The sequence below is a fragment of the Trypanosoma brucei genome, chromosome 11 (genome assembly GCF_000210295.1).
Source record: "Trypanosoma brucei gambiense DAL972 chromosome 11, complete sequence".
NCBI classification, from domain to species: domain Eukaryota; phylum Euglenozoa; class Kinetoplastea; order Trypanosomatida; family Trypanosomatidae; genus Trypanosoma; species Trypanosoma brucei.
Genome location: NC_026744.1, coordinates 1332763 through 1347114, shown reverse-complemented (window position 1 = coordinate 1347114; position 14352 = coordinate 1332763). Strand labels below are relative to the sequence as shown.

General features: G+C 49.1%; 7 protein-coding genes across 7 annotated transcripts; all 7 read right to left on the bottom strand.

Annotated features, from left to right (window-relative positions):
• Positions 1-190: 190 nt before the first annotated feature.
• On the bottom strand, positions 191-1189 carry TbgDal_XI5370 (T. brucei spp.-specific protein; the record flags this gene model as incomplete). Its single annotated transcript, XM_011781381.1, has 1 exon — positions 191-1189. The coding sequence occupies one exon, from the start codon at positions 1187-1189 to the stop codon at positions 191-193; it is 999 nt and encodes a 332-aa protein (XP_011779683.1).
• A 306-nt stretch (positions 1190-1495) lies between these two features.
• TbgDal_XI5360 (hypothetical protein, conserved) lies at positions 1496-2044 on the bottom strand (the record flags this gene model as incomplete). Its single annotated transcript, XM_011781380.1, has 1 exon — positions 1496-2044. One exon carries the CDS (start codon positions 2042-2044, stop codon positions 1496-1498), a length of 549 nt encoding a protein of 182 aa, XP_011779682.1.
• A 289-nt stretch (positions 2045-2333) lies between these two features.
• On the bottom strand, positions 2334-3662 carry TbgDal_XI5350 (hypothetical protein, conserved; the record flags this gene model as incomplete). The annotated part of the gene is made up of 1 exon (XM_011781379.1): positions 2334-3662. One exon carries the CDS (start codon positions 3660-3662, stop codon positions 2334-2336), a length of 1329 nt encoding a protein of 442 aa, XP_011779681.1.
• Positions 3663-4074: 412 nt separating this feature from the next.
• Positions 4075-4905, bottom strand: TbgDal_XI5340 (prostaglandin f synthase. putative; the record flags this gene model as incomplete). Its single annotated transcript, XM_011781378.1, has 1 exon — positions 4075-4905. The coding sequence occupies one exon, from the start codon at positions 4903-4905 to the stop codon at positions 4075-4077; it is 831 nt and encodes a 276-aa protein (XP_011779680.1).
• Positions 4906-5187: 282 nt separating this feature from the next.
• On the bottom strand, positions 5188-9402 carry TbgDal_XI5330 (conserved hypothetical protein, conserved; the record flags this gene model as incomplete). The annotated part of the gene is made up of 1 exon (XM_011781377.1): positions 5188-9402. One exon carries the CDS (start codon positions 9400-9402, stop codon positions 5188-5190), a length of 4215 nt encoding a protein of 1404 aa, XP_011779679.1.
• A 1655-nt stretch (positions 9403-11057) lies between these two features.
• TbgDal_XI5320 (hypothetical protein, conserved) lies at positions 11058-12107 on the bottom strand (the record flags this gene model as incomplete). The annotated part of the gene is made up of 1 exon (XM_011781376.1): positions 11058-12107. The coding sequence occupies one exon, from the start codon at positions 12105-12107 to the stop codon at positions 11058-11060; it is 1050 nt and encodes a 349-aa protein (XP_011779678.1).
• Positions 12108-12941: 834 nt separating this feature from the next.
• On the bottom strand, positions 12942-13271 carry TbgDal_XI5310 (hypothetical protein, conserved; the record flags this gene model as incomplete). Its single annotated transcript, XM_011781375.1, has 1 exon — positions 12942-13271. One exon carries the CDS (start codon positions 13269-13271, stop codon positions 12942-12944), a length of 330 nt encoding a protein of 109 aa, XP_011779677.1.
• Between the last annotated feature and the right edge of the window lie 1081 nt (positions 13272-14352).

Sequence of the window (14352 nt, the reverse complement as noted above, 5' to 3'; positions counted from 1 at the left end):
ATCGCCCGGTGCGGTCAGTAAGCGTTATATATATATATGTAAAAGGCTTTCATAAAACGTGATACACTCGCGGCATTTCCCACCAACTCATGTACGCCGACCGGGGCGAACCGAGTGCCCTGTGATGGGTCCATTCACCGCTATATCTATACTTGTGTGCATGCTATCCGAAGAGATAACACCTCCCAGGTTACGTCAGCCCCGCTACGCCAGGGTTGGACAACCCCCTAACAATCATCTCGCTCACCTGGTTAATGGTAGGGTGAAACGAGGGTTCGTTCCGCGGCTGAGCGCAATTCTTCTGTAGTTGCCTTCGGACTCCATGTTCGTATAGGTCATCATGCACCTTTCTGCTCGTTCCCCTCTGTAGCTTCGCTGCCCTCTCCGATATCAACGGATGAAAGGGGAGATCTATATCGGTCGGGGAGATATCCTGTAACTGCTGCTTTCTATGTTGAGTGTCGTTCCCTTGCTTCCCCTTTGGGTTTGAGTACAGTCTTTCCATGGTAGATGCTGTGAAGGTCACCTTTCTCACCCTCGTTGCTACTGTGGGATCCGCATGTGCACGGACAGTCTCACCTTGCTCTTGCTTGCTGACCCTGTTAGTGGCCTTACCTCGCTGAAAAAGGTACTCTGAAATGGGTAAACCCTCCGCACGATCTTTCAACCGCCGTTGTCGCGCCAGTCTGGCTGAGACTAGCGAAATAGTGGGACGGAAACTTGGAACTACATCGGAATCGTCCAAGCCCTGCAAGCGCCCTCCGGTGGTCTCCAACATCCCTGCGCCAAAAGTTCCCTCCTCGCGCTTCTTGCCTTTCGCACTGACGGACTCCATAGGGGTACGTTGGAAGCCCAACAACTTCCGTGAAGGAGGCTCCTCCGTTTCCTCATCTGGACTGGGCCGTTGTGACGAAACACTGACACCCGTCATGTCATCCCCCGCATTAGACACTACATCGCTATCACCAGTACTGGCAATCCCACGTTCATCCCTAATAACCAGTTCGTCACTCGACGAGACCCGACCTCCGTGGTGATCGAGTTTGGCTGCTGAGCCTCCCTGAGCACATGCAGCAACAACCTTATGGAGCAGGGACCGCCGCAGGAAATCATACCCTTGTTGCTGCTGTTGCCTTTCTTGGTCAACTAAAGCAAGTCGATACGCTAAAGCACTCTGCAATCCTGCCATCCTAAGATTATGCAAAAAAATCAAACACAGTGTGACAAGTGACACAACAGCGCGCACGTCGGCCCAAAGGAAAACAAGCACGATGCATGATACATTGAAAGGAGAGCACAAATAACAGTTCCAGCGTAATTAGGCTACTGCAATACATACACATTTTCACAAACGGACATCTCGGGGTGTAGGAGTTCAACCAGAGAGCACACACAAAGTGAGGAAAGAGAACACGGTGGTCCCCCATAGCTATTCACCGCCCCCTTCCCCCCCCCCCCACACACGCACCTCTCTCTCCTAACGATTCCAAAAATCTTATCTAGAGTCGTCTCTTGGGTGCAACTTGCTACAGAATCGAAGGCTGAAAGAGTCGGGATCTTTCATCGCGTCTCGCTGCTTCCCCCTCGGCGTGAGGTCTGCGTCGCGCGGTATGTACGAAGAGTACATACAAGACTCTTTGCTCCCTTTATTTTTTTCGTACTCCAAGAGCGACTTCGTTCGCGCCTCGTCAAAACACTTGTACAGATTAGGAAGCTTATTCCTCCCCTCCGTTTCGCTCCTCGGCTTTGATTCATCTGACGGCCTTGCTGCACGCTCGAACGACTGAGGGCCTGACGGTGGAGGGCTTGACAATGTGGCACGATTCCTCATGTTCTGCAGCCGCTCGTGCCTGGACCTGTTGCGGAGAACAAGCTCACGCAGTTCCTTTTCTAACTTTTGTGTCCTCGTACGGATACACTCCGGCGATGATGGGCCGTTCACAGCGAGAGGCTGATCTCCGCCATCCGCTTTCCTCGTTGCAACACGCTTGGGTTTCCGATTGTTAGAGCCTGCGCAACGCTGGGATGTCGGCGAGTCGGGCATCCGGTTAGTCAGGATGTAGTGTACCTAGTTGGGTGGTATTGTGAAGTGACGGAAAGAGAAGTTGAAATCCACTGAGCAGAGAAGAAACTACACAAACAAAGGGATATGACAGAATACAGCAAATTACCCATGTGGTAGCAGCAAGCAACTTCCCGACGCCTACCGTACCACCTTTCGCCACATCCTCTGAACGCGCATGCCAAGGGGAGGCGTAGGGCTGCAGCACAAATGTGGATGTAGACGCAAAAGAAGAAATGAACGGGCAGAACGGTGTCACTACCGTTCCCCGTCATGTCTTCAGAGCCGTGAATCTGCATGTGTACCCTGTGGTGTGCTTCGTCGACTCCTCACCACGAGGCCTATTAGGAACCTCTGCAGACTGTGCCCTACTGGGTGGCGCTTCGTTGGGCCCTCGCGGGGCGTTTGTGTTGTTGCTGCGCATCTGGACAACCCCACTCACACCCCCCTCCTGCGTGGGATACCTCTGGAGGGCGCAATAAGCCCGTTGCATGTACTCTTCGAACGCTGCAGATACACCTATGCTCCCCAAATTCGCTTCGGTTACAATCACAGCTTCCTTTCCTCCACACTGCCAGTCCCCAATGCCGGCACCCCGTCCCCTCCTGCATGAGCTCCCTTCATGCAGTGCATCTTGTCCTCCGCCACCTCCAGTGTGGGCCATGCGCATGACGAAAGAGCTCGGTGCTTCGTCTCCCTCGGATCTATCACAACATACGGTTTTGGTGCTTTCGCACATGTCTATCGCCGATGGTGCTGGTGGAACAAGCAGCTCCTCTGCATCCCCAATGCATACTCCCTCGCTTAGTTCCACCACAGCGCCCTCCACGATCGGAAGCACTGTTGCACCAGAAACAACTGGTGGTGCATCAGCCGGGGCCCCATACTGCCCAATGAATACTCTACGTGGTCCTCCGCCATTGCTCCTGCAGTCATCCACCGCGCGGGTAATATCAGCAAACGAAGCATGGTCCGGCGAACCTTTCTTCCGTCCGTCGACAATGACCACGGGTGCCATACGGAGCACCTCTTGGTATCGTTGCGCGTCGTACGCACAGTCTCCTGTCAGCGCAAGTACAGGACTGCCATGATGCAGCACAACGAATCCACAGGAACTCTCCAGTGAAGAAACCGCGTCGAACGCCACAAGGGAGACAGATGGAAAGTCGGGCAGACGGTACGGTACTGTTGGAGATGATTCATCGGTTTGGAGATTGACAAAGTCGCAAACACCGCCCTCCCCGGGTACACCGAACGCTGCTCGGGAGTGCATTTCCGCCAACCTGTGCTGCATGAGGCGCATCATCACCGTTTCGCTAGCGACGATCCGGGGGTGCCTCCCCTTGCGGCCTTCAACAGCAATCACCACGGGGAGTTCTGCTGACATATGGGAACGGTTAGAAAACACTGCAATATTAGTGGGGATGGTACCGAAGTAGCGGAGACACTGGCGAGTCACTCCGTATCCAATACCAAAGAGAACAACCGGGGCGTCACCCACGCAGAGCACATAGGCTGTGCTACAGTTCCCCTCATACACCATCGAAGCCCCTCTGCCGGTGCTCAGGCAGACGACGGACAAAGTAGTCTGACGTGGCATGGCCCCCAAAGATTCGGGAGCGCACGCCGCAGCAATAGTGTTACCGTAACGTTCGTTCCTACGCTTCAGTTGTATTCGCGCACGTGCGTTTGCATGCGGCAGTGAGATTGAAGAAGAACAAGCAACCGGTTGAGCAAGCAAAGAAAAGGCACTAACATGGCACGCCCAGGCGCAAGGTCCATATCCTTACCGCCCACTCCCCCGTCCTACGCAGTGTCACACATTTATTCACTACGGAAAACATAAATACCGTCCTCGTTCGCAGGACAAAAGAGCAGTGAGATGAATAGTAGCCGCGATGCTAGGAAAAAAAAATAGTTAAATGAGAGATCAAAGTATAGGTTGAAAGCCCACTCAAAGGTGAGATGGCAATCCGTCCAGTGTTACTACTCGAACACCGCACCCTTGGGCATCAAAAGTCGTTCATGAAGACCTCCGGATCGGGGCCGTAGCGGTGGCCGGCATTCATACCATCGATGACTTGAATGTCCTCCGCAGTTAGTTCGAAGTCAAATATATTGCCATTTTCCTTGATGCGGGCCTCGTTGCCCGATTTGGGAATCGTGATGACCCCTGCTTGTATTTCCCAGCGGAGCATCACCTGCGCAGCTGTCTTACCATACTTTCCTCCGATAGCTTTCAGACGGGCGTCTTCGACGAGATGTCCTTGACCAAGCGGCGACCAGGCAGTGACGGCGATGTTCTTCGACTTGCAGTACTCGCAGAGTGCCTTCTGATTGAGCAGCGGATGGAGCTCGATCTGGTTAACCATCGGTGCAACCTTACAGTGCTTTAGCAGTTCCTCGATGTGGTGCTCGTGAAAGTTGGAAACGCCAATGGCGCGCACCTTCTTATCGGCGTACAGTTTCTCAAACGCCTTCCATGTGTCGATAAACTTGTCCTTCCCCGGCCAGTGGATGAGGTATAGGTCAACATATTCCAGGCCGAGCTTCTTAATGCTCTTCTCAAATGCGCTCAGCGTGCTCTCATATCCCTGGTCGGAGTTCCAAAGCTTCGTCGTGACGAATAGCTCTTCCCGCGGTACACCACATGAGGCAATGGCTCTGCCAGCGCTTTCTTCATTTTTATAGATGGCTGCAGTATCGATGTGACGATAGCCGCTTTTTATGGCCCACATCGTCGCCGTCTCGGCTTCATTGCCATCCTGTAACTTCCACATACCGAAACCAAGAACTGGCATCATCACTCCATTCGAGAGTTTTAGGGATTGAGTGAGAGCCATGTTGAAGAAATGGGGGTGTACTTATATACCGTTAACTGTGATGTTTTTCCTTTATTTCTTTTGAATTTTTTACTTTGTAAGTTTGTTAGAGGATAAAATTTCTTGTTTTGGGGAAGAAAAGTACGGTGAAACATTCTGTATAGAAAAGAAAAAAGGGCTTAAGGCACTTCTGCCCTCGCCCTAAAGCTATTTCGGCAGAATGTGGTCCTTTCTTCTTTTAACAGAGGGTATTGAAACTGTGCAGTGTTCGCGTAATGCAAAGAAACAGATGCGGTCCACCTTTTACACCGTAATTTCTACACTGTCAGTAACTTCCTTACTAAGTTCGGGTATAAGTGCATCTAACTCTGACGATTTGCTTCGCTGCTGTGACGCGAGCGCGCTGAAATCATCCTTGACGGATTCCATGGCACACATATCCACGCCACAGTCCACTGAAACCTTCAGCGGAACTTTCAACTTAACACCTGGGAATGTCTTTGCCACGTACGTGTCTACTTCTTCCATGATGGTGCGCGTCTCGTGTACACATTCCTCAAGGACACTCATGTGGCAGTCGAGCCAAAGCGAATCGTGTACGAAGTTTATCATAAAGGCTTTTTGGCCGTAAAAACTTTTGCGCACGAATTGACGAAATACGCGCCCAATCATCATTTGGGCAAGTTCCGCACCGAAGCTTTGAATGGGGTAATTTTTCACTGGAGGAAGGTTGAGCACTACATCTCGGGTTTTGTAACATACGCGTAGGCCTGTAGGGAGCTCAACAATGAAGTGTGTTGGCAGGCCGGGATTATTTGCCCGCAGAGCAACCGTCCGAGCGAGACGGTGGAAGCGCGATATACCTGGATATTCTTCCTCTTCCCTGCGTATACATTCCTGAAGATCCTGAACGGGGATACCAGTCGTTTTGTGAAGCAGCGGCACGCCTGCACCATACAAACGCTGAAACGAGAAAGTCTTGGCCACTTTACGTAGCTTGAGAAATTTGGCCTCTCCACGCTTGTATCCGTTATAGATTTCATCATAGGATATTCCACTGAAAAACGAAGCGCGTTTCACGTGGAAGTCGACCCCCTGGTTTAGGTCTGAAACGAGCCTTTCGTCCTCACAGAGAACAGCCATAACAACAATCTCCAGCTGCGAGTAGTCAATTTCCACGCAACGGCCCTTCTCACCAAACCTTGATACAAAAAGGTGGCGTAGCGAAGATTTGTCGTCCTTCGGGATATTTTGGCAGCTTGGGTAGGAGCTCGTTGTGCGTGAAGTTGTGGTAGCGGTAAGATCAATATACTGTCTTACCTTATTGTCACTATGAAGGATGGACAGTCGGCCATCAGTTCCCGAGTGGAGAAAATTTGCGGAGCCACGCTCTAATTGCAACTTTTGTAGTAGAAGCCCCGCTACCTCCAGCTTGTGCCGCTGTAACACGACAAATGTTGCCTCATCGAGGTGGCGCTTGCGAAGCTGTTCAATGGTTCGTTTTTCTTTTATCGCCTTGAAGCATACGCCAGGTAACTGAACTGTGACGCAATCCTTTCGTCGCTCCTGCGGAAGAAAACACCCAACACCTGGGTACAATACCAGCGTGCGTACAGCATGGCTAAGCACCTCATCGCGCTGCTTGACGGCATCCTTTCCCCCGATACCGAAAGCGTTAACGAGAACAAACCACAGCATTTTCGCATCCGTGTCGGCACGGTGAAGTTCTCCGTCGGCCTCTACACGCAAGCCTTCTACGAGGGAAGAGAGACGAAGTGAGTTAGTCAATATATCCAGCACCCCTCTGTCAAACTTCGAATCTTTCTTTGACCCCTGCAGTTCCTGCTTGAGACCCTTAAGTATAGTGAGCGAATCACAAAAGAGAAGGTTCTCTGTATCCACACTTTCAGACCGAAAAGCGCGGCGAAGGAGCGGTTCATCAAGGGCGAAAACATTGTGACCTATGAGGATTGTAACTTCATCCTCATCGCGCTGCCCTTCACTCAGCCGCAAGTACCGTGCAAAGGCTTGTGTAACCTCTGACAAACGCGGAGCTCCCTGCACCATACTGTCGGTTATGTGATGGATAGCGGTGGACTGTGGCGGGATGGGGCGTTGCGGATTTACCAATGAGCTAAAAGACGTCCCCTCCACGGGATCAAATGCAGCAACCTCAATTATAGCGTCAGTCGCTGTATTCAATCCCGTGGATTCAATATCAAATACAACTAGTCTGTACTTGCGCCTCCGGGAGCTTCCGTCCGCATCAAAGAATCGTGCCACACGCTGTGGTAAACGCCCAGCTCCCCGCAACCCTCTTTCAGAAGCGAACCGCTGTAGGTGCACATCTGCCGACATGAGCCCTAGGTTGCCGTATTTATGGCAGAGATGAATGAGATGGGCGGTCCATGTGGAGGAATCACGCGAAATGTCTGTGTAGCCCAACGTAATGCTTCCACCGAAGAAGTAGGCCTGAAGGTGTTGTAAGGAAGTCCAGTCGAAGAACCGTTGCATGTCAAGTGGTATTTCATCGGGTGCATAAAGAGAGAGAGACTTGTCGATAGCCAATAACCGATTACGGATCGCCTGTGCCTGCAGAGTTGCCTCCTTGGAATCGATGTGAATTCCAGCCTTCTCTATGGAAGCCATCGCTAGCAACGAATCCATCCGATGGGCGACACAAATCAATTGGCTATTCCCACAGGCCTTTTTGAGTTGTTCTTGAAAAACACGAGATATAGCATCCACTGCGGCTACCAGGTAGTGTTGAATAAATGCAATGGGGAGGTCTGGCGTACTGAGCCCCAAAACCGACGACTGTGGTGTGAGGATGCCGTATTTCATTGCCACGTCGTGAAGGCTATTGCTGCCAGACTGACACCTCTGGGCGTCGAGGAGGTATTCTGCGAACATCGTGCACCACACCCTTCCCCCACGCTTTAAGAAACGTCGGAGTTCGGGATCGTCCCATATCAATAACACGAAGTGTTTAACATCGTGACACACAATAACATCGAACCCCTCCAATGAGGGTAGCTTGAACTCCCCGCGGGAAGAGTACTTGGTCCATGGCTCCACAACCTGTTGTTGATAGTCCATAATGCTAGTAGCTACCACATAATTCGCAGGTGCGTGGGGGTTTGCCGGTCGAGTATATGCAGCAAATTCCGTCGCCATGAATGCAATCACAAGGTACTTTTTGTACTTGCGCATTTGTGCCTTTTCACATGACACACGCTTATCGAGTGAAAGAACACGAAGCCACTTCTCCACCTCAGAGTTTGTTACTGCCGGCATGTTATTTTCGCTGCTTAAGGAAGCCTGCTTCTCTAGTAAATTTTCTCTCGTTCGCTTGTACTGCTGGGTGCGAATATTATTTCCTACAGTTGCGTACACTTCAAAGCTGAAATCTGCGTCGAGAGAACCTTTTACCTCACATAGCGATGACCAGTACCGGGCCGGATCCGACTGATATACCCCACGATACTTTTCCCCAATCTCTGATGGGAAGACAAGGTAACAAGTGCGTCCCATTTTTGTGAGCGCGGTACGACATCGCAGTAATGTGGGACGATCTGTACGGTTCGTTGGGAGAAATATCACCTGCTTTGCTTGCCTCTCTAAGAGGCAGCCCAAAACGTCGGAAAGCATCCCCTTTGCTCCATATCGTTTTTTCTGAAGCGGCTCATAAAGGGCCACGTTAAGTCCGCGGGAACCTGCGCGCACCAGGTGAATAACATATATGGTAAACCGTGGCGCGACGAGGCGGTTCAAAGTAATAATGGGGTCCTCCTCGCTGGATTTGAAGACGAGCGTGCGCAGGTGTACCCAATGGGCGCGAAACCACTCTTCGGTGAGTGGCTCCGACGCATGCTTGCCGCGGCCTTTTGTCACGATACGAACAGGCGACTGCTGGGGATCTAGTGTCTTTATGATTTCTAAGCTATCAACACTGAGAACAGGAATGATGCCACACCGTTTCAGTTCACCGCTGAGTCGCGTCAGGTGAGGGGCCAGAGCTCCCCGCTCCTCTTCGTCGGCCACAATGGGAATCATAATCGCTTGTGTCATGCCGCGTGTGTATTGCATTAGTTCGTCCGCCAAACCTGATACGTCTGACTCACCATCAGCTGGAGAGCGGACTGCATTGCAATCTTTCTCGACCGAAAAGAGGTAAAAGTTTTTCGATCCAGTATCATATGAGACCAAAAAGATTGGAAGTTCCTCGTTGACACGCTCATCTTGTCCTTGTTGTCGCATGACGTAGCTATCTTTTTGTTGCTTGAGGTCTCGGAGCACTCGGTCGTAGTGGCGGCGAACGCTCTCCTGCGCCCCAACGCCGGGAAGACATGGAACTCGAAAGAACTCTGCAAAACCCTTGGCATCATCAGCAAATGGTTTCGAACTTTTCAGGGCTTCTTGCACCTTTACAAGAGCGGCGAAGGTAGAGACACATCTTAAGTTCGACTGTGCAATTCCCCTGTGTACCCTCCGTATCCAGCAGCTATTTAGCCGCATGCACACTCACTCTATATGAAAGTCTATATCTATACAAATAGGCACGTATACCTCTCTTTCTATATGCCCTTGTGCTACACGTGATAGCCCTTTTTTAAAATATAAAACCAATGTAGGGGAGGGGGCGGAGGAAGGCGGAGAGGAAATACAAGAAATGTACAGTCCACAGCTGTGAATAACGGTTCTCCCCCCCTGTCTCGTACGCGTGCACGATATCGTACATGCACGCCAATATGCACACTTTTATCACTATGCGGACCACCAGAATATACACTCGACACCAGCGGTAACCTTTGCCTCATGGATATAATTCCATATTGTCTTGCGTGCCACCTTAACAAGTAAAATGAGAAGAATGCCGCCACATTTCAATTTTCCATCGGCGCTGAGTTTCCCTGAGGAGGTTACGCCTTCAACGCCACCATCGATTAAAGACCACTACGTGAGTAGACGGAAGAGCACTGCCAAAACTTAATTCCGGTCATGCCTCGGTTAGCACCCGCTGGGACACCGGCGAGCACCGCTCATCCGACGCGAGGAAAAAAAACAGAAAAATGGCATAAGTGGGAACAATCTCTACTCTGCAACATGTCAGCTGAATTACGGACTTCCTGCCACTTAATATGCGAGGGGGGGGGGGGGGGGAAAAGCTGTTTTAAAAAAATCCATCCTTTTGGTGGCGACCCACCCGTTCCGTTTTCTCCCGATACCCGGATTTGTTGTAAACTCAGTCGTACGGACACACGAACGGTGAGCAAACAACAACAAAAAATTGCACACATTCCACGTACTAAGTGACTACATATAAATAAAAGTGAAATGGTCCATCCCCAAAACATGCCACGACATGGGTAATTGCATTAATTGACCACAACATAATTCTTCTACGCCCCACGCTATGGTATTTGTGGCTCCACACCGGAGTCAACGGAAGATACTACATTTTCATCTCTTTAATCTCCACAGTAAACTATAAATAAACGCACATCGGAACGGAATCCAGGAACAGTTTCATTTATTCTTGTGCGGTATGTATGGCAAAAATAAAAATACAAAAAAAGCACTCAACCCCTTTCCTCCTTTCCCCTCCCCCACACCGCGCTGAAAGATAGAAGCTGGAGCCATTTTCTGGCTTTCAACACGTACGCAGAACGGCACTAACACCAGAAACTTTTTAATTATCAAACGCTTAGCGACCAAAGAGCATGAAGGAACTGCAACAATAAAACGAAAAAGGAGGATACATTTGATACACGAGACGTGGGGAACAGTGTGCCGCGGCGCAAATACTGCACAGTTTAGCAGGTGCATAATGTCATTACACACACACGCAAAAAAAAAAAATATATATATATATATACCAACAAAATAACGGAGCATCAAACAGTATCTTAAGAGTTATATAGTTACCATCTGTGCTCACTTCGAAACGACCAAAGAAAAAAAAAACAAAAGCGATAGGGGAAAATTAAAAAAAAACAACTTATACATGTATGTGAAGTAACAACGATAAATTAACGAGAAGAGTTCCCAACGCAAACATCCCAATAGTGGGCGGTTACACGGCGCAACTTCTTTTTTTTTTTTGAAACACCCATACATCATGACAACGTGGGGTGTCCAATCCATCCCGGAATGACCTTCACATCTCGCCATTACGACTTCTCCCCTGCGGCGGGAGACTTTTCATCCGACTTCTGTTGTTCCTGTTGTTCAGTTGGTTGTGACCCAATTCGCGGTGCCGCGACAGTTCCCAACTTCTTCAACCGCTCCACCTCCTTCATTGCCTCCATGTACATTTTCGCCTCCTCTTGTCGTTTCCGTTCCAGCAGTGTTGTCTGTGCAGTCATTTGCCTGCGCAGCGCAAAGAGTTCCTTCTGTCGTTTGTAGCATTTACCCATACCGTAGAGAGACCCCAGAGTAACAGAAAACCAGAAGAAAATGTACATGGTATGCACAGAAGGGGGTAAGTGGACGTAAGTTATTTCATCTACGCTGCGTCGCCATGGCCACGGGTGGCCGCGCACCATTCGCTGGTCATCTCCCGAATAGTCCTCAATCATTTCCAAGTAGTAATGCCGCGCACCGTGCTTTTCTACCGACTCCTCTGCACGATCAGGTCCCCACCTGCGCTTGTAGTAGTGGACCGCCATGTTCCATGGGCGCATGACCAGCCACGATAAATCCGCGGCAACGGGGCCCTCATTGTCTTTATTCGGTCCCCAAATTAGTGAAGCAGACATGTATTCCTCACGCCGGAATATGCCACGCACTGAACCCGGTGTGAAACCCTCGCCAACGTACTGCATGAGGAGAGTCCTGTGCTTTCCGGCGTCTATGGGAACCCAGCCACGGTTCACCATTATGAACTGACCGGTGTGGGCAATCTCAAAAGGCGTCACCACCAGAAATCCCCCGTTACTCTCTTCGTTTGAAGATGCTCCCTTATAAGTCGGAAGGGCACGCGGGCCCACAAGCATGGAGCCTTCGTTATCAAATGTGCCCTCGAAGGCGGCTGGGAGGAATTCAAACTCGTCGATGGTGGCATCTCCTGGTGGAAGTTCATATACTGGAGGTTTGCGGATATTCTTGTGGTTTTCCATCAAACGGCGCTTCTGCCGCCGGCGATGCAGTTGCCAGATTCCCGCATTGAACGACATTACACCGCTCGTAAGGAACATGAAACCCATGTAATCTGGCCTCATGTTGTCTGCCTTTTATTTACGTAATGCTTATACTTATTTACCTAACCCGAAGGTGGAAGGTGTTCTTTCCCTGCCTTCACTTCCACTTTTTTCTTTCGTTACCACACACAAACCGTACGAAGTCGGTGTTGCGGAAGAGCCCTTTCCGCACTTCCCCCCTGTAGTTTCACGTGATGTGAGAAACCCTTGTAACTGCCCCTTAAAAAAAAACGTGGATGCTATGTGAGCAGACGCCAACACAATGTTAAAAGCAGACGCTTACGGGGAATGCGAGATTTAAAGAAAAAAAAAAAGACACTCACGAAGCCGTGGTAAAAAGAAGCGAAAAGGGAAGTTGTGAAGTAAATTATGGTCACACTTCACTGCACTACATCTGTACTGAAGCAAATGAGACACGACAGCAACTCACAATTTGTATGTTTCCCTTCGCACTTCAGCCGTTTCCTCTTTAGATACAAATATGTACAATACAGCCGCCAGATAATTCGTATGCCTCACACGGTGAAGCGAAAAGGGAGATGTAAAAAAAGAGGGGGAGCAGAAAAATATGAGACAAAAGAGAACACAACACCTCACTTATCGTTGTATTGAAACACCACAGCTAATACATCTCGTGGACCCCTCATCCTCACAGTAGTCGAAACAGCAAATAATTAAGCGAGCGAAGCCGCAGAAACTCGAGGATGCGGCACTGAAGGGAGGTAAAGAAGAAATCCCCCCACTAGATGTTTTTTTTCCCCCTCCTCCCCCGTAGGAAACGGGAGGAAAAGACACAAATAAGGGCGGAGCCAAACTTCCCCACAATATATTAAAAAAAAAAAACACAACATTTCATTACGCTGAACATCCGTCAAGAATATCGCTGAGTTCCTGGTAGAGCCTCTTCATGTTTACGAAGTTTCCTTTGCTCTCTGCCAAGGCATCGGCGTATTGGGTACATCGCTGCTCCGCTCTTAATAATTCGTCATGGAGTTTCAAAATCGGGGCGTCCGCGTGATGCTTTCGTATTTGAGCTCTAAATGACTCCACTTCCATATGCTGACGGTCCGAGCCGCTCCTCTCCCTGACGCTTTGTGGATTCTGCAATTTCAAATTTTCCTTTAGTCTATTGGTTTCACTTCTCAGTTGCTCCACCTCTTTTCGAAGACGCTCAATGCCCGCCATATTTCCCTCCAAGACACGAGTCAAAAATAACTCGTCTTACCCCCTTCCTTCTTTTTGTTAAAAAAAAACAAACTAATTATTTGGTTTGTTTTTTCCACACGCACACACACCGCACTTTCGCGGGTGGAAAATCCCTCCCCTCCCTATTACCTAAAGGGACAGGAGAGGAGCTACACCTTGTTAACTATTAAAAAGGATTGGAATGAGGGAAAACGAAAGGGGGGAGAAAAAATAATAATAAAACAAACGTGCGGGAATAACGTCAGACGTAATACAACTGAGACATGAGTTGATGAAATGGAACCACAAACATATATGAAGGTGAAATATAAAATGCGTATATATATGTGTATATATATATATACGAATGCCATTCATCGCACATATGCGGCAAGTAGTTACCCAATGAGGCCGCAGTTGCAACCCCACTTGATAACTTGCTCATTTGTTAAATGCATTTCTTCATACATACTTGATTTAGCGGCCAAAAATACCACAACCCGATGGCACATTTCCCTCACTTTCTTTTCCATTCCTTCGGTTCCTTCTACTCTCTCCCCCTAATTCCTTTTTCTCTCATTCCTTCACACATATACACACTGCCCTATACCGATGAAACTATATAAATATAAATATATATAGGAGGAAAAAGCATAAATTCGAAAAAAAAAAGCGCCAGCAACAAATAAAAGCATTAATATTCACAATAATAACAATGTTGGGTTAATTTAGTCAGTTAAGTGACGAACATCTTGACCATAATATAAGTGTAATGATAACGACAGCAGAGATGTAAGCAGGAATCAACAATAACGACGGTAGAAAATACGGGCGCGCATCAAAGCAAAACAGAATACCCAATCAGGGGTGTGCGGAGGGAGGGGGACCCAACAATTTGTTGAAATGAAAACAAACAAACAAACAAACAAACAAACAAACAAACAAAAAAGAACAATAATGCAAAAGCACAATGGTAATAACACCACACGGGGGGGAGGGACGACAACAACACGGCACGTCTTGACATGCATCGGTCGCCGGGAGCATAATTCCCAATGAGAAAATGAGAGAGAAATTGTGG